At 47.0% G+C, this 22,869-nt stretch overlaps 8 protein-coding genes across 8 annotated transcripts; 7 read left to right on the top strand and 1 right to left on the bottom strand.

The window, feature by feature from the left end:
- Positions 1–7: 7 nt before the first annotated feature.
- On the top strand, positions 8–370 carry BABINDRAFT_10563 (uncharacterized protein; the record flags this gene model as incomplete). The annotated part of the gene is made up of 1 exon (XM_019126762.1): positions 8–370. A coding segment is annotated over one exon (363 nt), but the record flags the coding sequence as incomplete, so codon positions are not given.
- A 3,626-nt stretch (positions 371–3,996) lies between these two features.
- On the bottom strand, positions 3,997–6,023 carry BABINDRAFT_163924 (uncharacterized protein). The gene has a single exon (XM_019130182.1). The coding sequence runs from the start codon at positions 6,000–6,002 to the stop codon at positions 4,362–4,364; it is 1,641 nt and encodes a 546-aa protein (XP_018982358.1). The 5' UTR covers positions 6,003–6,023; the 3' UTR covers positions 3,997–4,361.
- A 1,163-nt stretch (positions 6,024–7,186) lies between these two features.
- On the top strand, positions 7,187–8,131 carry BABINDRAFT_10561 (uncharacterized protein; the record flags this gene model as incomplete). Its single annotated transcript, XM_019126761.1, has 1 exon — positions 7,187–8,131. One exon carries the CDS (start codon positions 7,187–7,189, stop codon positions 8,129–8,131), a length of 945 nt encoding a protein of 314 aa, XP_018982357.1.
- A 3,703-nt stretch (positions 8,132–11,834) lies between these two features.
- Positions 11,835–13,496, top strand: HGT13 (Hgt13p; the record flags this gene model as incomplete). Its single annotated transcript, XM_019132069.1, has 1 exon — positions 11,835–13,496. The coding sequence occupies one exon, from the start codon at positions 11,835–11,837 to the stop codon at positions 13,494–13,496; it is 1,662 nt and encodes a 553-aa protein (XP_018982356.1).
- Positions 13,497–14,445: 949 nt separating this feature from the next.
- SSN6 (transcription regulator) lies at positions 14,446–17,285 on the top strand. The gene has a single exon (XM_019130181.1). The coding sequence runs from the start codon at positions 14,903–14,905 to the stop codon at positions 17,279–17,281; it is 2,379 nt and encodes a 792-aa protein (XP_018982355.1). The 5' UTR covers positions 14,446–14,902; the 3' UTR covers positions 17,282–17,285.
- Positions 17,286–17,592: 307 nt separating this feature from the next.
- BABINDRAFT_163920 (uncharacterized protein) lies at positions 17,593–18,981 on the top strand. The gene has a single exon (XM_019130180.1). The coding sequence runs from the start codon at positions 17,619–17,621 to the stop codon at positions 18,888–18,890; it is 1,272 nt and encodes a 423-aa protein (XP_018982354.1). The 5' UTR covers positions 17,593–17,618; the 3' UTR covers positions 18,891–18,981.
- A 1,751-nt stretch (positions 18,982–20,732) lies between these two features.
- Positions 20,733–21,260, top strand: BABINDRAFT_106869 (uncharacterized protein). The gene has a single exon (XM_019126780.1). The coding sequence runs from the start codon at positions 20,811–20,813 to the stop codon at positions 21,153–21,155; it is 345 nt and encodes a 114-aa protein (XP_018982353.1). The 5' UTR covers positions 20,733–20,810; the 3' UTR covers positions 21,156–21,260.
- On the top strand, positions 20,991–22,427 carry PTP1 (tyrosine protein phosphatase). Its single transcript, XM_019132231.1, has 3 exons — positions 20,991–21,110; positions 21,156–21,284; positions 21,329–22,427. Exon 3 carries the CDS (start codon positions 21,365–21,367, stop codon positions 21,947–21,949), a length of 585 nt encoding a protein of 194 aa, XP_018982352.1. The 5' UTR covers positions 20,991–21,110; positions 21,156–21,284; positions 21,329–21,364; the 3' UTR covers positions 21,950–22,427.
- The last annotated feature ends 442 nt before the right edge of the window (positions 22,428–22,869 follow it).

The raw sequence follows: 22,869 nt of genomic DNA, 5'->3' as shown, positions 1-22,869 counted from the left end.
AGAAGAGCTTGAAGATGGTTTCGAGGAAGAACTCGACGATGATGACGAAGAACTTGACGAAGAAGAACTAGAAGATGATTTCGAAGAGCTTGACGAAGAGCTTGAAGATGGTTTCGAGGAAGAACTCGATGATGATGACGAAGAACTTGACGAAGAAGAAGAACTAGAAGATGATTTCGAAGAGCTTGACGAAGAGCTTGAAGATGGTTTCGAGGAAGAACTCGATGATGATGACGAAGAACTTGATGATGGCAACGACGACGAGGAAGAAGAGCTAGAAGATGATTTCGAAGAGCTTGAGGAAGAAACCGGACACAGAGTAACGGCGTTAATCAAAGAGGTAGAGACAGTTGGAACTAACTCGGTTTGAGTGAATGTTTGGGTTGCGGTACTAGTACGCGTAGAGTAAAAGGTACCATAAAATGGAATAAAAAAAATGGTAGTCGTTGCTGAAACATACGAACTGGTCAGAGTAACAGGGTAGGTGCTCGTCAGATATATCGTGGTGTTATAACTGTAGGCTGATTCAAGAATCTTGTCAACCACTGTGCATCCATTTGCCTGAACAGAAGTTATAGTTGCCGTTATGACACTAGGAGGAGGTGTTGCACCCGTACATGTGCCCCAAGTCATACATTTACCAAGTGTTGGGTATCCCAAGGCGATGCAGCCTGAGGTAATGGAAGTGAGGGTACAAGTCAAGTCATTGAGTGGATTAAGCCAAAAATCGGAGGACCCCAAAATAAGGGTGGTGGGATTGTTCCCACCGGTAAATCCAACAGTGTAGCCAATAATAGAATCAAAACAGTTGAGCCCATTAAGAAGATCCACACCGAGAACAATTGGATAGGTGACAGTATCGTTGTAGGAAAGGATAAACCCACCTTGGGTGGGGTTAACAACCACATTGACGGTGGTGAGCAACGAAATAGCGGCAGTCAACGTATTAACATTAAACCCTGTAGCTCCCAACGGGCTATCAAAACTAAAGTACCACTGCACTATATAATTGTAGCTTCTCACCCCGGTTCCCAAGATAGCGACGTCATTGGTCGATTGGGCATAGAATTCCGCCGTCGCATGCCAGGCACTCACACCCAGACCACCGGAAGTAATAAAGGAATTACAGAGGTTAGATGGCACCGGGTTGGTGATACTAGTAGTAACAGTAGTAACATTGATAGCGGCAGTGGCCACTTGGAATAAAAAGGGAACCAAAAACAACAGTGTGAATTTCATGATGGTGTTGTTATTAGAAACTATCTTAATCAACCGGGGTCTTCACTTGTCTTATATAGCATCTGATTTAAAGTCTCGGGGGGCTATTTTAAGCACATCCTTTCTATTAATTCACGGCTCAACCGGTGCAGGTGCAGTCTAACGTCAGGCAGTTATCATACTTTCACAAAGTAGGGACTTTATGCAACAGGGGTCACTAGAAGCTTGTATAGGGGTCAGAAAGTTGTGTAATCCTTGTTAGACAGGCGAACCGCCTCTTGCATAAAGTTCAGAGCTATCGGATTAGGCTGTATGTGCCTCTAGCTTCTAAAGATACACTTCTTGTTTAGATGTCAACAGTACTGATTTACTCTAAATCTGGAGATACTTAAAGATTCAAAGATTCTTTTTTCGTATAACAGTGATATTTTCCCTATCCCCGTCACGCTTTTCCAAGCATGGGCTTAACAGGGATAGTCGGCATAGCGGTAACGCATAGAAAATGGACAGTGAGCCTATATATGCAGACGTAATGGTGCAGCATCACATCGTGCATGCCTATTTTAGGCGAGATTAATAAGCATTCCATCTCCTGGAAGACACTCCTATATGTTCAGTTCGGCGGTTTGCAAGTGCTAGAAAAACAACTACTATGGAAGTTTATCATCAAATTGAAGGCGGTTGGAATGAATCCTAAATCTATAACCGTTGTTTTGTAAAAATACCAGAGTTATTTAGCGCGAGAGAGACTAGTGAAAGTAAACGGGCGTGCAGTACGCGTCTTCCGCTAAATAGACCGAACTGTTGGCCAAACATCTCGACCATGGAGATACAGGAAGGCAAGTGCTTATACGAGTAACAAATTCGGAAAGCAAAATCTCTCACCAAATAGCTATCCAGAAGTTAGATCGCATATGTTTCTACACGTTGATATGTTTCTGGCACTTTGATTGTCCGTTCCAATACGACTGGAGTGGGTTCACTATCCATCAGACTGAAATAATGGTTTTTAATATTGGTATCGTTGAAGTTTTACACCCAGAAGCTATCATCCCTGCAGTATATGTATCGGTTACATAGTGGTATCGTGCTACATAAACTAAACCCTTCGCCTCAACACCTTAGATCATGTATGCCAAGGAAAAGGAGCATCTACACATATTTCCTGCGGCACCTGTATGAACGATAGTTTTACGTTGAGTGTCTTTGCCTGAGCCTAATATTGGCGCAGAAAGTACTAGTAATACAGGCTCTTATTATAGGCTTATCGATTTGTAATAGCTCATTGTTGGAAAAACATGAATTGGCCTAAGCTTTCAAGCTACACTATGTAGTTGTGCCTTAAACCAATCGCTGTATTCGCTTATATTCAACTCCTTTAGCGAACTCTTTAAGTCGCATCAAAGCCCCATGCCGTTATACAAGGTATACATCTCTGTCATGCATATTCCAACTCGCAGATCTATTCGCGTTTTTCAATTTCGACCCTTGTATTAATCCCTGCTCAAACCGCTACATGCATAGCATGGACCTTTCTTTTCCAGAGACAACTAGAATTTCATTTCATGGCTGTGCTAGTATAAAGTCTGGATCTGGATATCGCTAGCTTCTTTCTGTGTATTTTCTATCCCTGAACCACTGTGCAAGTCTCTCAAACTCGCTCAACGTCACATTCCTGTTAGCCCCATTTGCCGCAAACTAAGACTGAAATAACAACAGACTTAGTTTCGTATGCTAATGAAACACGTGAATATACACAGTTGGTATTAGCTTCATTCATACAAACCCAAGGCTAAAAACTTATATTGGTCTATATAGCTACGTATTAATCAATGTCAGTATGATAATTTTAAACACTATGCAGATGCATATAATCGTGCAGATACGTAAACGCATGCATGCCGGCGTCTGAATTATTGCGCCATGTTGGACACAACAGAGATATGATGCAGTTGTAGTCTGTCAAGAAATGTATGTGAATTTGATGCACAAAAGTTTGCACTAGTGGCTAGTCTAATGTTTTAAGTAGCAGTTTAGTGATTGATACCAATGGAATATAGACTGACCTAGATAAACAGGGGCAGTGACAATATAAATTAAATTATACAAGAATCCTAAATCGCTCGAGTCGTGATCTTTAGCAGCCACCAAGGGTAGAATTTGAACACAAATTGCATAACCGTGACAAAGTTTGCGTGCCAGAATTAGAGGCTTTATCGGTGCGGCATTTTACGAGGCTATAGACGTCGCGATTCCGATGAATTTAAACACGGGTGGCGATTCTGGCGAATTGAACTACCGTGGTGATTCAAGTCCAGAGGACTACATAAGGAAGAGATTTCCCATTGATAGAAATTATTTTTAATTTAAAGTTATTTTTTATCAATGGGAGATTATGCTGGTACCTTGTGAATCAATGACTGATTACAGCACCCTGACACTATGTGCATAAACTCGCCTGGCCATATACTTGCTAGGTCTAAAATTATATAACCTGGTTTAGTACCATATGAAGCTCTCTATATAGATCGTTCAATCGGTAGGGTCACTCGTGTTCTCTGCGCATAGCCTAGCTCCTAAGCATCAACAGTTCGGGTTTTTGCATGGCCTGAAATGGCATTGCTTGCATCAAGGGTTGTGTAACTGCCATTCTTATAAGTCTCACCCTTGCCTTATCTGGGTCCCTGGTCCAAACTGGTGACGGCATTTAGCCAGTCACAAGTTCGAGCTTTTTGAGTTGTCCTAAATCGCGATCAATTGTATAACGCATCTACAACCTTGTTGCCTCAACCATACTTCTAATTACTACCTATATAACAAATTCTACCAATGGAGTTACGCCAGACACAATTTTCCCAGAAGATAGCCTTCCTGTGATCAACAGCATTCACCGAACGGTATAGTATCTAAATCCCCGATATCACGGTCTTGTAGTCGTTTGTTCACAACACATCTAAAAATAATACTCATAACGTCGTATTAGTGGCTGTTCGCAACTTTTAATTTCTGGGTTGGATACACCCCCAACATTGGAATTTCCCTGATTGAAAACCAGTAGAAAATTGTATTTTTAGACTGGTATTTATCAAAGTACGGGATTCTATACATTGCGGAATGATTTTAGTTCCTTGGCCGGACAATTCTTACTTAAAAAGCGATGTGAAATAAATTGCAGCATTCAAGAGCTCCTCGTCGTAGAATCTCTTACCGATGAGCTGCACCCCAATTGGCGCTCCACGGTGTGTTTCAGCATTATATCCACTCCACTCCGTCTTCTCCATATCCGACCTGAAACCGGTTCTTTCGCCCTTGATCACATCAACGGCTGGGTCCTGGAACAAGCCGGTCTGGATCGTCACGGCCGGCATATCCAACACGTTGAAAGGAAGCGTGTACAGCGAGAAGGTGGACTTTTGCGGAACGGTAGCCACATTCAAGTGCACCGCAGTCAAAATCACATCGATCTTGTATTCCACCATGTAATTGTTAAAGTCGTCCTTGATGGCGTCTCTGGTGAAGGTCAACTCCCTGTTCTCGGAAGCGGTAAACTCCTTACCGCCACCATTCATCGCCTCCTGTGCCATCGGAAATAACGGCTCATTAGATTCCGCTAAAACGCCAAGCTTTGCCGGACCGTCGTCTAAGGAAAAGAATCTCAGACCTAGCTCCAAAAGCTCCTGGGGTTTGATCGGGAAAAACTCCACCACTTCCACGTCGGCAGCAGCATCCAACTTTTCAGCCGCAAACCGTAGCCCTCTTTCAATCGCTGGAAGAGGTCTGGTGACCCCATCGTCGTACATAATCCCCACCTTGAGTAGTTTCTGGGAGGCTGGACCCGTGATCCACGGAACCCGCACAAGCGAGGCATTCTTGGTCCATGGCTTCCCGTCGTTGATATAGTGTTTCATGAAGAACTGCAAGTCTTCGGGGTACTTTGACATTGGCCCTGAAGTAGTCTGGATCGCATCTTGGCCGTTGTAACCCGTCCCGTTGGCGATACGCTTACCGGTAGGCTTGAAACCCAGACAACCAGAAAAGGCAGCGGGAAGCCTGATGGAGCCACCCATATCGGTACCCACAGATAATGCGGCAGCCCTGAAAGTTGCAGACACCGCCTCGCCCGAGGAAGACCCGCCAGTGGTCAAGGTAGAATTGATGGGGTTGGTGGTACGGCGACCCGTGAGGTTGTTGACTCCGTCGAGGAACAACATCGCCTGGGGAATGTTGGTTCTGACAAAAAAGACCGCTCCTAATTCCTCCAAGACTCTGGCAGAGATGTGGGACGTCTCGGAGACGGTTTCCACACGCGAAACATTCCCAAGATGCATCACCTTGCCTCGAATGTGCAACTCGTCCTTTAAGGAGATAGGCAACCCGTGGAAGGGTCCAACAGTGCTGCCAGTTCTTTCAAGATAGGCATCCAACTCGGCAGCCCTTTCTAAGGCTTGATCGAAGAAAAACTCGGTGGCAAAGTGCGTGAGCTGGTGGCAGATGACCGCACGCTTAGTAAATGCCTTGAGCACCTCCACGGAAGAGTATTCAGACGCGGCGATCTTGGCGGCCAATGTCTCACATTTGAGGTCAGTTATAGCAAACTCGCGCTCGGACAAGAGCTTTTCGTTGTACAAGAAGCTGACAGCGTTGAAAGGGACCGTGTCGAGATCCTCAGGCACTTTGGTGTCGTCCAAGAGATACTCCTTTGGGATGGAGTCGGCGAGTCTCTGTCTGTATAGTTGTACCTTGGGGAGCCATTCCGCTTTATAGGTAGCGGACGGCAGAGACATTGTGGTGTCGATGGAGAAGAAATGTAAAGTGGGGGTTGTCTGGACATCTGAGATTATGCAACTAAAGTGTCTTAGATCCGAGTGTCGATATCGGCACTTCCGCGAACATGGAAACCTGGGTGTGTTTTCTCGAAAATCACATGCACGTGATTCTATCCAAGATAGACTTAACGAGACTTTGATGCCTCCTAAAAGCTCTCATTAAAGGTACCAAAAAGTCATAGCACTGACAAGAGGTGTTTATATGAATAAATAACCGATGGCAATGGTTGTAGGGACATAGGGACATAGGGTGTACTCAGTAGGTAGGTATATCTTGTAAAAACAAGAGACATTATTTTCAATGCAAATTAGTGTATCGGGCTATATTTGGCTTCAATATTGCTAATATCAGGGTATATTCTATTGAAGTTATTTTGATAATGTTATATTTCTGCAAAAATCACAAAAGACTGACTGTCGAGTAAATAAGCTGACTAAAGTTAAAGCAGACGGCTAAGCAGGCCGCTGTTCAAGTGGACTCCATGGTACACGTGTATGATCGATTTTGTCATTGTGAATCAATCACAGAAGGTAAAAGTTAAGAGTGGGTGGGGTGTTAATATTCACTCTTATTTCCTATCATCTGGATTCCTTATTCGATTTCTCTGTAGTTATATACAAGCCCTGTTGTACTAATTACATCACCCTTGTACGCATATAATAATTCGTCAATTTTGCGGACAAAGTCTAGGATTGGTATAGACAAATGTCTCTATATCCTATGAGTATACTATTGCTACTCGTATATAAATAATTTTGATAACTTTAGCCGCGAAATCTAACACCCTTGCTCTTTAGTGAAGTGAGCTCGCGGGATGATCCGGGCAAACTTTAACGCCCTGTTAATGCCTACTTATCGATAGTGAAAAGCTCTTGCCTACATGCAGCCCTCCAACCCTCAAACTGCTTTATTCCACTCCTAAACTCCCCCTTTAAATTTTTTCTCGGCGTGTCGTAATATTCAGTAAGGTGATCCCAGAATCAATATGCCATCTCCAATATCAAAGCATTGATTTGATCGAATCATACAGGGCTCAAAACCCTTGATATGATTTTCGATATCTGTGATATGTAAACACTAAAAGATTATTACGCGACTATAGCTCAATTCATGTACCTCTTACAGACTTCTACAACCAAACATGACCACCCCCTTCCGTGAACGTGACAATCGGAAGTTGCTAAACCTTATCACCACCAAAGAACCGTTTGTGCATGATGCCACGACCAAAAAGTTTGCCACGGTCATGAAGAGCGTTACCGCGGCCTTCAACACTAACCGCACGGATAGTGTCACGACCGCCCAGATTCTTGAAAATATCGAGCTGACGTACCAAAAGGTTGCTGCAGTTGAGTCAGGGGAATTAAAGGACGTGAAGCTCCGGCCATCCGACCAGCCAATGTACACCGAAGTGCACGCCCAGAGGAACGGCGAGGAGGAAGAAACTGCTGAGGAGAAGGACCAAATTGAGGGCTCTCAGCCGTCCCAAAAATCTGCAACTAAAGGAACGAAACTCCTGGCTGCCCGATCGTTTAACCTGAAGTTACCGGATGTCGGCACAGAGAGGCCGGGATCTGAATCAGACAATGACGCTGAGCCTTCAAAAGACAACCATACGCCAAAAAGAGTGCCAGTCAGAAATACGCGCTCAACAAAAAGCCTGTCTTCCAAAGGAACGCTCAGAAACGGGCCCCAGAACACGAGGAGGTCGACCCGTCTGCAATCAGCAGCGACAACGTCCTCAAACGCAAAAGTGAAAAAACGTATTGCAAAGGCCGTATCGAAAAATGCAGCCCCGCCAGAGGCTCTCGAACCGCCACCAAAGAAACCAAAGACTGCTCACACGCACGCTTTGCTTTTAATGGCGCTAGGAAAAACCAAGATCAAAGCCAGTAACAAAAAAGTCATCAAGGTACTAGAAAAAATGGTAAAGAGCGGCAGTGCGCAATTGAAGGAGGAAAAGATCAGGCAAAAGGAAGCCGCCCGATACCGCACTTTGTTGCTTGAGCAAAATGACTTGCTTTTGAAAAGAAACCAAGAGCAGCACCATCGTTTCCTTGAGCTCTTGAACGATCCGAAGGAATAGCTTGAAGGTCAAGCGTTTTCAGTACGCTTCGGAGAACTGACTGCTGGACGTCATGACTCTGAAGCCCAAAGTGGCAGATCCCTAAAGAATGCCCTGTCTGCTCCCCATGTACCATGCTGTATTTCTATCAAGGTTTAATACCGTGTAATATGAGTTATTTCTGTTAATGATCTGAGAGGCAGGATTCATGTGTACCATTGTCTTAATCTTTCCGGTTTATGGGCGGTCGTAATGGGCACCACTGATGATCCACGATCGAGTAAGATTTTAAATGTCAGGGTGAGATATCGGTATGGATCCTTCAGTTTTGCTTCGAATAGTTTTGTTGAAGCAGTGTGAAGTCTAAGAATGGACGTAAGTGGCGTCAGAGGCCCCATCCGTTTCATTTCTCTGAGAGCTACACGCTTAGAAGCCAAGGTCTAGTTGCACCCTTTATATTCCGAGAGCCTTTCCATATCAACACTTGGATATTTGATTAAATAATCTTATAACTCATATCAGATCGGAAGTATTTGTCCCTCAGCTGAATACCAATATCCCGTATAGATAGGGTGCTCTCCTGACTGAAGCCTTTTGCGATCTGCGCCACGGAGCTGGTAATTCTAGAGTACGGACAATTTTCTGGTCCCGGCCTCAATTTGAACAAACTTTATTTTTGCAACGAGCTATATGCGTTTTCTTCGTGCTCAAACTAGTCCGGTAGTTGCCTCGTTGAGTATTCTCATATAACCTCAGTCGTTGGACTATCATAACTAGAGCATTATGACTAGATCATTATGGCATATACCCGTGGAAGTACTAGCTGGCCACATCAAATTAAATGTATACATGTTCCTCCATATTATTCGCTCCACTAGTTACACCTCTGAGATACCTAGCTGTCTCTAAACCATATTAACACAAGTTTTTAGATTAAACAAGGACTATTATTGGTAGCCAGACTCAGACGGTAAGTCAAAATGCAGATCCAAACCAACTCTTTATTCATACAGACAAGATGTCTCAAGGGATTTGTTTCAAGAATATAGTTGGATTACTATCCTAAGCCAAGGATCTGAACCTTCAAAGCCATCGACCCAAATTCCTTAGTGGGTTTCGGAGAACGGGCAATTGGTCAGTACAGCGATAATAACTGAAGATTGGTGAAGCTCTAATACAAAAGCGGAAGCGTGTGTAAAGGCGTGGTCTAAAACAATAAAACTTTCGTGTCTTTCCACAACCAAATGTACCAGTGGCCAATTACGGTGTACTGAGCCCGCCTGATTGGTATAAAGCCTGTATGGTATACGCAGAAGCACGTCGTTACGCTGCAGAGAAGACGTCAAAGACAAAGAGGTGAGGCGGAGTCGCGCATCGGTACAGAAACGACCAAGGACGCCTTTTTTATCAACCTCTGATGATACCAGAGACACAAAAGTAATATATTTCACGTACGTTGGTTTCTTCCTACAATTGGAACTACCAATAATACCAACCCGAACACTATGAAATTCACTCTCTTCACCTTTGTTGCCGCTCTTGCGGTCTCTGTTGTGGCCATTGCCGCTGACGAGGAAGCCGAACAAGAGCTTGCCTTTGGCGGCGACTTCAAAGTTCTCCCACACAACGTGAGAATTGACATTCCATTTTAAGTCTTTGGGAACCCTCCCAAAGGAATTCTTTCCTTACCATGGCAAAGTGGCTGGCCTTTTGTCGTTTACTTGCCAATTTGGAGCCCAAACTCGTCACTGAAGCTTCTCTTATACCTTAATACAACTCTATTCCCACTTTTGTATTACCCTCCGGCCAAGAACCATCTACAAACTCTCAGGGCGCATTGAAAGTTTGGCTAGTTGGTGCTACTCGTTTATATGAAGGAAATACGTATCGATAGGACGTAGCACACCGGGCTAAGGTGCTGTCTGTAGGACGCAACGGCGGTTTCCAGTTATACTGACATTGTCACCAAAGGGCTCGGATATTCCAAAGTCTCGGTACATCGAGCATATCAGCATCAAGTTGAAACAACTTATAACTGCACCCAACGGAACAACCACGTCTAAGTCGTTCAATACCCAGGGCTTCGAGTCATTCCCTTTCAGTATTTTTTCGAACGTCGAAGGCTGAATACATTTTCCTGAACTGTCTGCTTAATCCCTGATGAATAAAGTAAATCGAATGCGGCATCCGTGGATCAAAGAGCCTATAAATCCCCAGGCAAAAGGTCCTGTGTACGATCCGGTCGCGGTCCTAAAAGAGAATGGCTTATCTAAAACCCCGGCTAGCTGTGGTCAAAGAGTATCCTGACCCCGTTGGGTCTTTAGAGCAGACTAGTTCTGACACCGTAATCAAACACATTCTCATTGGTGAGCGGGATTCGTAAATCCTGCAATTCTTCTCTCAAGGCTCTCCTTCGGCATCTAGGCCGCGTATGAATAAATTCGAGCTAGAATCAAACACTTGCGAGTTCGAAGGAAATATAATAAACAATACAAGACAGTTGGACCGATGTTACCATCTCCACCGGAAAAGTAAGATCCATTCCGTGCCGCTCCTCGTTGGTGACGATAATGCCATTTAGTTCTTCTTCCGCGCCTTGACATATTCTAAACCTTAACCTAATCCCCACATCAAGGACATGTGGACTGATTAAACTCTAGAATCGCTACGTCTAGAACCAGCGAAAAGGTATAATATCCGCCCAGCTCTAAAACTGAAGACTTTTCTGATTTAACTTTCTCTGACGGTGGCCATTAACCTTCATAGCGGATTTTAAACTATACCTAAGCCTTCTCGTTTAAGCTTCTAGATATGAGGTCATCCCAAGGGTGACTAGGATCTCTGGAGGAAATTATTCGGTTCCGGATCGACACTATCAATGTTGACTTGGGTCATACCACCCGTTAGAGTTTTTTTTTTGTAGGTTATCTGCCCCGCTTTCCCAAACCTATGCATTTTCTATGGAGGATACAAGGCATGTAGCTATCCACTCGACCGAAACCCCACCATGCATGAAAGGTCTAGAGAAAAAGGCCGTGAGGATGTCGAGTTTTGCCCGTCCGGATTTATGATACGCATGGAGAAATTTGCCCTGCGAGCTTCAACTTTTCTTGGCAAAGCCGCAGCAACTTTACAGATGGCATATCAAGCTGGACAGGAAAAACTTTGCGCCGATCCGTAAATTCTATACCGTACGGCATTTCGCCAAACGGTACACCCTGCGGACTCCCACCCCCACAAAAACAAGCGCCAGATGATGAATACTCCCTGGCCAAGAATCTCTATCATTCTCTGATTATCCAACCGGCTTAACACATGCTTAGGGCTTGGGGCTGATTGTTTTGTTTGTTTTTTGCGGTTCGGCCGACCAGGCACATCTTATTAATAGCCGCGGCCCCCGGTACGGCACCCTGTTAATTAATGCGACATGTGAGCAATGCATCTGTCATGCACCCCGTTGAGTACACTACGTATAGTCGCGTGCCCTCTCCGGACTTCACCTCATCCACCCGAGAGCATCTAAATATCCCATACAGTTTAGTGCAGATGAAAAACTCGTGGCTTTTCAGCCTCTCCCCCCGGTCTCTGCGTGTTCCTGGTTTTTGCCGTCCGAGGATGTGGGGAGAATCAGATCCCAGACTATATAAGAGGTGCATACTGTCAGCATTAGATACTCCTAACACATAATCACATCCGCTAGAATTCCACTAGACAGCAACACAAAATGGCAGCACCTGTCAAAGTTCCCAGTACCGTCCCCTCCAATAACTCGCTCGATGTAGAGGGTGAAAAGGACACCTTTAGCACCCTACACAACGACGACACTCGCTCCAATCTATCCCACTCTCTGTTCCTCGGGCTCCGCGGCACCAAACTCCAGAATGCCGTCTCCCTCCTCGCGGGTATCGGATTCCTCCTCTTCGGTTACGACCAAGGGGTCATGGGCAGTTTGCTTACCCTTCCGGCCTTCCGCGACACCTTCAAAGACATCGACGTGGTCAAGCACCCGTCCAACGCAACCTTACAAGGCTTTGTGATTGCCGTGTATGAAATCGGGTGTCTCGCCGGCGCCTTGGCCACGATGTATTTCGGCGATCGCTTCGGGCGCCTCAAGATGATCTTCTACGGTTGCTGGATCATGTTAATCGGAGCCATTTTGCAGACCTCCGCTTACGGAATTGCGCAGTTGATCGTTGCACGGGTTGTATCGGGGGTTGGAAACGGGTTCATCACATCCACCGTGCCCATGTGGCAGTCTGAATGCGCCAGGCCGGAAAACAGAGGAAAGATGGTGATTATGCAGTGCAGCTTGATCACCCTTGGGATTACCATCTCTTACTGGATCGATTTTGGCTTCTATTTCGTCAAGGACAGCTCGGCTGCCTGGAGATTTCCGATTGCCTTCCAGTTGGTGTTTATTGTGTTGATTCTTCCGTTGGTTATGAAGTTACCCGAATCCCCAAGATGGTTGATGAAACGCGGAAGAGTGGAAGATGCTAGACGCGTTTTTGCGGCCCTTGAGGGCTGCGATATTCACTCCGAGTTTGTCGAGGCCGAGATCTTGGACGTCTCCAATAGTTTAAAGGAAGAAGAAGCAGAGGTTGTGGCACAGGGAGGTGATGCATCCATGTCGGCCTTTGCCAACATGAAAATCATGTTCCGTCAGGGAAAACACAAAAACTTTCACCGTGTCATGTTGGGGGTGTGGTCGCAGATCATGCAACAAATTACCGGTATCAACTTGATCACCTACTATGCGGGCACCATTTTTGAGAGCTACATCGGGATGTCACCCTTAAACTCGCGTATCTTAGCTGCTTGTAACGGTACGGAGTACTTTTTGTTCTCTTGGGTCGCCTACTTCACCATTGAGAGGTTTGGTCGTCGCAAGCTTATGCTATTTGGGTGCCTCGGCCAGACGGCGTCGATGGCCATATTGACTGGGACCACCTGGGCCGCCGATATCCACAACGGTAACAACTCTCACGCTGCCATCGTGGCTGCGGTTTTCCTCTTTGTCTTCAACTCCTTCTTCGCCGTGGGCTGGTTGGGAATGACGTGGTTGTACCCCGCCGAGATTGTCCCCTTGAGTATTAGAGCGCCCGCCAATGGTTTAAGTACCGCTGCTAACTGGTCGTTCAACTTTATGGTGGTGATGATCACTCCGGTGGCGTTTGAGACCATCGGATCGTACACCTACACCATTTTTGCCGTGATGAACTTCTTGATGATTCCCGTGGTATACTTCTTGTACCCAGAAACTGCCGGGAGAAGCTTGGAGGAGATGGACAAGATCTTTTCAGAGCTGAACCCGATGACACCGTGGGATGTGGTTGGTATCGCTAAGAAAACACCGATGGAAGCGGAGAAAGGCGCAAGTGTTTGATGCAAAGCAGTCCGTTTATGCCGGCCAAGCCCCTGAGGGGCAACTTACAAAAGGTTGCTCAGGCACTAAACATAATGCCCGCTTTCCACATATATGTGCATTAACCAAAGCTTAAATACGGAAATATGTCCGGTTTGTATACCACAAAGTCAGTTGCCATGGAATGTATTCGACATACATGGCACCCCTTCAATTCCACGTGTTTTAGTTAACTAAACGACAACGCTATTGCCTTGAGCTTGTTCGGGGTAGAACTTCACGAGGGGCAGATATCACGTCCTTAAATCAACTGCTTCAGTTTATCCTATAAGTCTCTGGGCTCCCTATGCACCTATCGGTGTAAGGATATAGCACTGCCAAAAGTCGTAAAACTGGTACATCAACAAGAAAGTAATAGCGATCAGATAGTTTATGTATGTCTCTCCACTCCTACTTTTCCCGTGTAGCACCTCCTGTACGCACCACGACCTCGTCGTCCCACTAGCACCAACGGTAAACCTAATCCCTCTTAATTCTTAATCTTCTAAGCGGCTATTGTTTTCCGGTAATCATCTTCCTAAACAGGCTGGGACTGCTTCTTCCCCAATCTTTGAAAATTGATACCCTTTGAGCCATTAGAAGCGCCAGGCTCCCTGGCTTACCTACCCACCTCGCCCTTTTTGGACCATCACAGAGCAAGCCCTTACGAACATGTGGCGCTCATCACGTGCAAATATGCCGAGCTAGCTGGATCTGCGGGCGGCTTCTTGCTCGGCAGCTGGAGGGCGCAGGACAACGCGACTTTACAGGGGGTGGTGAAACCAAACAGGGGGTGACAGGAACTCAGATTTGCCGTGCATTAACACCACCACGGCTTCCCCAGCACAGGGGGAAGTTTTTTTTTTTAATATAATGGTTGCCAAGCGATCACAAAAAAATTGTGGCCGCCGTTTATAATACTCATGGTGCCATTTTTTTGCGGGCCCAACGGTGTATAGACTGTTCTGACGGACGCCCTGCTCCCTGCGCGCCGGTTTTTTATTTCTTTTTTCGCGCTGCCACTTTAAACTTCCCTTAATTGTCGACGTCTTCCCCGTACTCGACATTTTTCGCTCTCATCACTTTGTCCTCACGCTGTTCCTCGACAAACCATCACAGTCTCATCGCCATTCCCGCTTGTGATATATCAGGCCAAACCCTTTGTTTTGAATCCCGTTTCTCGAAATCTGTAACAGCCGAGAAAGTCATTGCAAAACTGTTAGCGCCGAAATTAACCGCAAACCAAATTTGTCGTTGAGAACCACCTTGCTGACCATTGCTCTTTATTGCAGATCACCCCTTGCTGTCTCTGCTCTCTTTCCAACCTTGCTCTTGCACCACTCCCTACCCTTGCCAGACTTGCAGAGCCACTTAAACTGACCCTCATTATGAACAAGCCAAAGAACGGAACCATGGAGCCTAACGGCTCCGGCGCTCCACCAGCCAACGATGACCCGCTCAACCAAGCCACCGCCAAGGCATGGCTCGCTATCGGCTCCTTCGCGGAAACGCTCGGTGATGTCGATAAAGCTGCCGCCGCGTACGACTCGGTGCTCCGCCACGACCCCGTGAATGCGCAAGCGCTCACCCAGCTCGCGTCACTCTACCGCTCGCGCGACATGTTTGCCAAGGCCGCAGAGCTCTACCAGGCTGCTTTAAACGTAGCGCCGGAACAAGGAGAGACGTGGGGCCTCCTCGGCCACTGTTACCTCATGCTCGACGACCTCCAGCGCGCATATACCGCGTACCAACAAGCCCTCTACCACTTGGGCAACCCTAACGTACCAAAGCTCTGGCACGGGATCGGGATCTTGTACGACCGCTACGGCTCCCTCGAGTACGCGGAGGAAGCGTTCGCGCGCGTGCTCGAGCTCGACCCCAACTTCGACAAGGCGCTGGAGATTTATTTCCGCTTGGGGATCATCTATAAGCACCAGAACAAGCTCCAGCAGGCGCTCGAGTGCTTCAAGTACATCCTTCCGCTGCCACCCTCGCCCCTTACCCAGCCAGACATCTGGTTCCAGATCGGACTGGTGCTCGAAGCGCAGCGCGACTGGCTCGGCGCCAAGGACGCGTACGAGCGCGTGCTCCAGGCGAATCCACAGCACGCCAAGGTGCTCCAGCAGCTCGGCTGTCTCTACGCGCAAGGCCTGACATCCTTCTACAACCTCGACACCTCGCTCAAGCTTCTTGCGCAGTCGTTGGAGTTGGACAACGCCGACGCGCACACGTGGTACCACCTCGGGCGTGTGCATATCTCGCGTCTGGACTACACCGCGGCCTATGACGCATTCCAGCAGGCCGTCAACCGCGACTCGCGTAACCCCACCTTCTGGTGCTCCATCGGTGTCTTGTACTACCAGATTGCGCAGTACCGCGACGCATTGGACGCGTACACACGTGCTATCCGGCTCAATCCGTACATTTCGGAGGTCTGGTACGACTTGGGGACGTTGTACGAAACGTGCAACAACCAAATCACCGATGCGTTGGACGCGTACCGCCAGGCGCAGCGCCTCGATCCGTCCAACCCGCACATCCGCAACCGCTTGGAGCAGTTGATCAAGTTGCACAATGAGGGTGCCACCCATGCGCCAAAGCCTCCGGTTGACCAACGGCCCACCTTACCGGAGGGCATGTTGCCGGTCAACTCCGGGCCGCCGGAGATGGCGCAAGGGATGGGGATGGGCCATCCACAGATGTTGGCCCCGCCGCTCCATTTCCAGCAATTGCAGGCGAACGGAATTAATAATCCGCCACCACCGCCACCGGCGATCCAGCACCAACAGCAGCCACAGTTGCGCGCGTTGGATGCGGGGTATAGTCATTCGTACACCACCACGACGTCTGTCGCTCCAGTGGCTCCTCTCGGTGCTTTGGAGGCTGTCCCTATTCCTGCTGTTGAGACTGCTCCTGTGGCTGAAGCTGCTCCTGTGACTGAAGCTGCTCCTGTTCCTTCTGTTGCTGCTGCTGCTGTCTCTGTCCCTGCTTCAGAGGTGGTTCCTGCCAAGAGGGAATTGGAAGACGCCCAGGACTCCGCTACCAAGAAGGCCAGCAGCGATGCTAGCAAACCCCGCAATTTCCACGATATCTTGAGTAACAGCGGGCAGAACACCCCTGAACCGGCTACAAGCGTTACGCCTATTCCTGTACCTGTTTCTGTTGCGCCAGTGGAGGCTCCAACTGTGCCGGTGAAGGCTCCATCTCCTGTTGAGAAAGAAGTAAAGGGAGACGCCACGGTGGCTGAATCTGAAGCTACCGTGCCTGTAGCTGACGCTCCAGCAGATCCTCTCAGCGAGTTCTCCAAACCAAACGAAGCCTCGTTCGTCCAGGAGCTCGATGAACGCGACGAACTGGCCGAGAGGGAAGAGGCCAAGGACGTCGAGGCGCCTTTGAGAAATGTGGAGGAAGACGACAACTACGAGGACGACGAAGACGAAGTTATGAAAGATGCCGAGGTGGAAAAGCCGGCCGAAGAAAAAGCCAAACCCTTGGAAAACCCGGGGGAGGAAAAGACCGAGGCATTTACCACGGCCGACTCCACTCCGGTGTTTGAATCCAACGAGGCCGACGCCAAGATGGACGGCCCTGAAGCTGTTGCTGAAAAGGAAGAGCAAAGGGAAGAACAAAAGGAGGAGGCGGCTGTTGCTGAGGAACCTAAGGCTGAAGCTAAGGAAAAGGCTGAGACATCCACGGATGCTGAAGGCGATGTGGATATGGCAGAGGTGGAGCCTGAAGTTGCCGAGGAAAAGAATACTGAAAAGTAATGGGTACCCGTGTATTATATTAGTGTATAACTGTATTATGAAATGATTGTTGATATTGGTGTAGAGTTACCCTTTTTCCCAAGGCATGGCCAAACCTCGACGGGATTCGTACCAGATAGTGATTTACCGCCACCTCATTTCAACCCGTTATGGTAAAGCTACAAAAGTTAATGAACAATTTGCATGTTTTCGTACTTGGTAGAAATACCCCAGCGTTAGGTTTACTAACCTGTCAGAGATGCCGCCGCAGATACATGAGCCGCACCAAAAATTATATGCCTTCAAACGGCCGCAATCTCACCTCTATTTGCTGGCTCTCCTCAATCCATTCTGTATAATGCCCCCAGAGCTCCCCGGGTTTGTGTTTGACCCCGTGAAGAAACGCTACTTCCGGATCATCGCGGGTGCGAGTTCTGCCGCCAGCTCCACAACGCAAAAGTACACCAACAACGCGGTCCAGGCGCAGAAACGCGACATATCACATCAAAAGAAGCTACGCAAGAAGCAAAAGGTGGAAACGAAACCTAACGTGGTCCAACCCCTCCACCAGCCTCTCCGCTATTTGATCAGTCCTTCATTCCGACTCTGCGGCACAAAGCCAAGCCATTTGTGCAAGGTCTTGGATGCGTACAACACCTCGCAGTGGGAACTACGCTGCAGTTTCGACCCAACGACGCACTTATTTCCGCGGGTTGCACGTGGAACTCCCCAAAGTATAATCCTCGCGGAGAACCATATCTATTACAACGAGGCTGAAGGCCGGGTCTTCCGATTTCCGATGGACAGCTTGCGAAACCTATTTGAAGGGTCCTTGAGCTCGTTCAAGATAAGAGAAGTAGCAAACATGCGCGGAACCAGCTTGACAGGGGTGGTTGTGGACGGAAGCTCGCTTGTGTGCTGCTACCTGCGCGCAAGCCTGGAGCGTGTGCAAGTCCTGCTTGAAGTCCAGCCGGTCGAACCCCAGCCCCCCACGCAGATCCAGCCCACGCAGATTGTTCCGCTCTCGCGCTTCATTTTCTGTACATCCTTTCGCTACGCAACCCTCGTTGTTGGTCAGGAGGGCCGCCTCACGGTGTTTCCGCTGCTAGAAAACGGTCTCTTCCAGGAAATATACCATCTAAAAGAAGACGTTATGGCGCTAGACCAAAACTCTGAGCTCTTGGTCGCTGGTTGCCGCCTGGGAATGTGTTGGATCATCGCTATGGACGAGTCGCCAAATCGATACGACTTCAGAGACCCCAACAAACGCAAATCCGCGCGGAGAATCGTCCATAAAGGCGGCGTTTCTCATGTAAAAATCGTAGAGCAGACGCTTTTGGTAGTGGGATTGAAGGGGGTTACGCTGTATGACTTGGGAACCGGAGATATTTTGGTGGCATATGAGTATCTGGCGAATCCCGGCTTGGTCAAACAAGTGTTTGATGTTTCAATGGAGACGCGGCAGTTTGTGGTGAACGATGCGAAGGGGGTGTTGAGGGTTTACGGGTTGGGTGAATGGAAGCCGATTGGCATGGTGGATGGGTTGGAAGGTGTTCAGTGTGTGAAGTTGGTGGATGGGGGGTTGGTTGTGTTTGATAGGGGAGAGTTGAAACTATTTGCGAATGCCTAGCATGGGCCGAGCGAATTAAATGGTTTAATCAATAGCAGTTGTAACTAGTTTGATTTCAATCTAAGCTTGGGTTTAATAAAGATCTAGTGAGTAATTGTATATGTAGCTAGTTGAAATCTGCCTTTGTATCAGGTATTTCTAACACTAACTTATGGTTTGTGCAATATCAACAATCTATTTTGGGGGTATTTACGTAGACCTACAGCCAGTAAAAAATCATTTCGGTGGATAACTTTGAACTGGCGAAATTTGAGATGAGAACGATCTGATATTTACAGATCTCCAGGGATCGCGGTGTTCCGTCAAGATTGGAAAGTCGGGCAGGCAGGCAGCATTTTACACTTGGGATATGAAAATTAAGCCTAGTAAATTTCATAGCATCGTATCGGTTAGTAAAAGGTGAGAAAATGGTTCGAATGGCTGAAAAGCACGCCGAGAAACGCTTAAAATTGAGATCTAATTTGTAGCATAACCAGACTATCAAGTCTGTTAAGCAACTTCCAGGCTATAATACTGATCTAGCTTCTCTCTACGTATATAAAGAAATCAAAGTATGAAATATGAATAAAAAAGGTGGAAAAAGTAATTAAACACCAATCCTAAGTCTAAGCCTAACACTAGTGACATACTTACATATTGGGACTCATAAGTCTATCAACCCAGGATTATCGCAGCAGCGGTACATGCAACACATGCAAAATCACCTTTTAAGTTGTTGGCAGCACCTGTGAAGATATCAAATGGTGCTTGAGATGTCGAGTTGGTTTCAACTGTCGGGGCTCTGGTCTGGGACGTTTGATCTCCCAGAGTGGTCACAGAAAGATGTTGAGCAAGGTCTTGGATTGGTACCACTTCATTGGAACTAGTCTGAGAGGTATAGATATGGTCATGGGCGTGAGTTGCAGCTTCAACAAAAGAGCTAGCTGCTTAGGAGGAATAGTCATGGTCGTGGCCGTGGTCATGCTCATGAATGGCAGTGACCCCTGCAGAAGCGATACTTTGGGAACTCGCGCAAAAACAAGGGAGAAGACCAAAAGGGTAACGAAAGTGAAGGACTTCATAATCAGTCTCGAAGTGTTAAACAAGTAATGATTCAAACTCAAAAAGCTATTCTTCATACTAGACACATACCCCAATTTATAGTTCTTCATAGGCTAAAAACGCTTCTAGAGGTTCCGATTTCAAAAACTGTCCGATCGTGTACCTTGGTGGTTGGATTTTCATGGTACATAACCTCATCAAGAATTATTGTATGTGATTCAGTCCAGAACGCATCCGAAATTCTGAAAACAGGAATTAACATTACTGTTTATGGTGAAGCTCGTGCTTGTTGGCCTCATCATTTCTGGAATGTCGCACATGGAGCGAGTATATGCATGTAATGCAGAATGGTTACCACTCCACAAGTCCTCCAATGCATATATTCGCTGTCAGAGGCTCGGAAATTGTAGCTCAACCATGGAAATTTGGACTAGTAAATGAGGTGTACAAGCTTAACTGTATATCAGCCATCTCTGATGTTTTCTTAGTTGGACATGCAACTCCCCGAAAGATGTGGTCGACTTAGACTCGAAAGATTCGCAGGGATGATGAGGAATTTTGATAAATATTCTGGAGAATGGTTGATATTCCTATTAAATTTTCTGTTAAAGAGTATATATCGTGGAGTGTAAAAAAACGTGAGATCAGACGAAGGAACCATAAATAGGTACCTGATAGAGCCTGTATAAATGCACCAAATTGAAAAATTGTCGCTAAACCTTAGGCTCGCAGTCTAATACGTGACGTAAGGGCATAAACCCCTTTATCAGATATAGTATTATATTTTGAGAAACACCACAACGCTGGATTCCTATCTCAAACTATCATCTATTTTTCAACTGAACTTACCGCTCCACATCTCCGGCAACCCTGCGTACCATGCAGGAATCGCGTGGCGTATCTGCAGCTATTTCCAACCAGATAGCACCCTTATTTGAGAAGCTTATTCCCAATCATGTCATTTCCAAAGGCCCCATATTTAGACCTTTCCGATCGGGGTACGTCACTCTCTATATATGGTTTATCCGGGTACTAACCGCCTCAGAGACTGTTCGAAAGTTCCAGCGTATCAACGCGGTAGAAAGACAACACGTGGAGGAAGCGTTGGAGAACCCCAGCGCAAAGTATTCCCTCAATTCTGCCCTTCAGGATTTTCCAGAGAAGCGAAACAGATACGGAGTGCGTATAACCAAAGATAGTTTGGTAATGGTACTAACAGGTTAGAACGTGTTGCCGTGGGACCATTCGCGGGTAAAGCTCGATGTGGTGGAGGGATACTCGGACTACATTAATGCATCCCACGTGGAATTACAGATTGACTCGGCTCCAAAAAAGAGGTACATTGCCACCCAGGTACGTTCTCGTAAAAGCGTGATAAGCGTTATACTAATGTTTAGGGCCCGTTGCTGTCTACCACATCCCATTTCTGGCACATGGCGTACACCGCTACCCCCGCGGGTGCTCCTGTGGTTATAGTGATGGTCACCCCCTTGAGCGAAAAGGGAGTGGAGAAGTGCCACAAGTACTGGCCTGATGTTGGTGAAAAAATGTCTTTCAGCGACGGCTTCAAGTTTCCCCTTACGGTGGAGTGTATGGCGTCGGAATATGACAAGCATGGATACTATTACTCAGAAATGGTGCTAACCAACAAAACTAGCGCCGAAGCCAAGACTGTCCACCATATTTACTATGATCGATGGGAGGATTTTGGAAGGCCAAATGCGGTGGAACCGTTGAGAGCGATCTCTAGGAGGGTGGCACGATGGTCTGAAGCGCTTCCCATCGTGCACTGCTCTGCGGGGGTCGGGCGTACGGGGACATTCATCACGTTGGACTATTTGTGGCGCTGCAAAGATTTCAGTGACGGTGAGGCGGTAGAAAAAGACACGATCGAATGGATTGTGGGAACCTTGCGAGCGCAACGAATGATGATGGTACAAAGTTCGGCGCAGTATCTGTTCCTCTATCAGGCTGCCAGGATGGTATACCGTGAGCGCCAGCAGATCGAGAGTAGTTGATGGTGTGGCCAATGGGAGGATTATCCTATGGCCCTGTGTATGTACCATCCGTTTATCGGTGTGGAATGATTTATATTTGGAATGAGGAATTATGCCAGCAGTAAGGGTGCTTTGTTCTGAGCTGGTGGTATCTTACTATTTAAAAACGTGCGTACCATCTCCAGACTGGTCTCAAGGTTCCCTGGACTTTGTATTTATGGCAGCTTCCCGGGAAACGCATCCACATATTGGCGAAATCTTTGATAGAGGTAAGCATGGTTTCAGGCAGAAGTTAGCCCCTTGCGATTTGACAGCTTACATGTACACTTGGATGGGCTAAGGATCGGATAGAAAAATGTACGTTGGCCTGCGTAGAAAATACTGCTTCGAGATATAACTGGTACTTCCTATAAGCTCAAATTATGCCATACTGGGATAACCCCCTCCTGCCAATCTGGAATATAATATGTATTGCTCCTTTCTAATCTTAGGTTTGCACCCATATAGTTGTTACTTTTATGCGGTTATAGGGCTCTGGCTCTTTACATCACATCCCTTTTTATAACGAGACAAATGGATCTAGAGGTTTGAAGGCACGGGCTTTAACCCAAAAAGAACTAGGTAAAGCCTCAGCTACCCTTGGTGTAATAAAGTCCAACCTGTCTACATAGCTGGTTACTTATTTTAGATAGTTCTAATCATAAATGTGTCATTTTTCCCTAATCACAAATGTGTCAGACGCGTTGTCAGGGGCGTAATTACACGCGCGATAGCCGTTGCCGAGGGTGGATATTAAGACCCTAGGTCGATTTCGGAAATCACACCAGCGCGACACCTTGTAATTAAACAATTTCCGAAGCTCCAAGACCAGGGTACCGGTGGGCGAAAAACACCATACCATTGTGCGGCTGTTAATTAATTCCGCCCTCAGCTAGCGTTTC

The sequence above is a fragment of the Babjeviella inositovora genome (assembly GCF_001661335.1).
Source record: "Babjeviella inositovora NRRL Y-12698 unplaced genomic scaffold BABINscaffold_19, whole genome shotgun sequence".
In the NCBI taxonomy this organism is placed as follows: Eukaryota; Fungi; Ascomycota; class Pichiomycetes; order Serinales; genus Babjeviella; species Babjeviella inositovora.
This window is presented reverse-complemented; position numbering and strand designations above follow the sequence as displayed.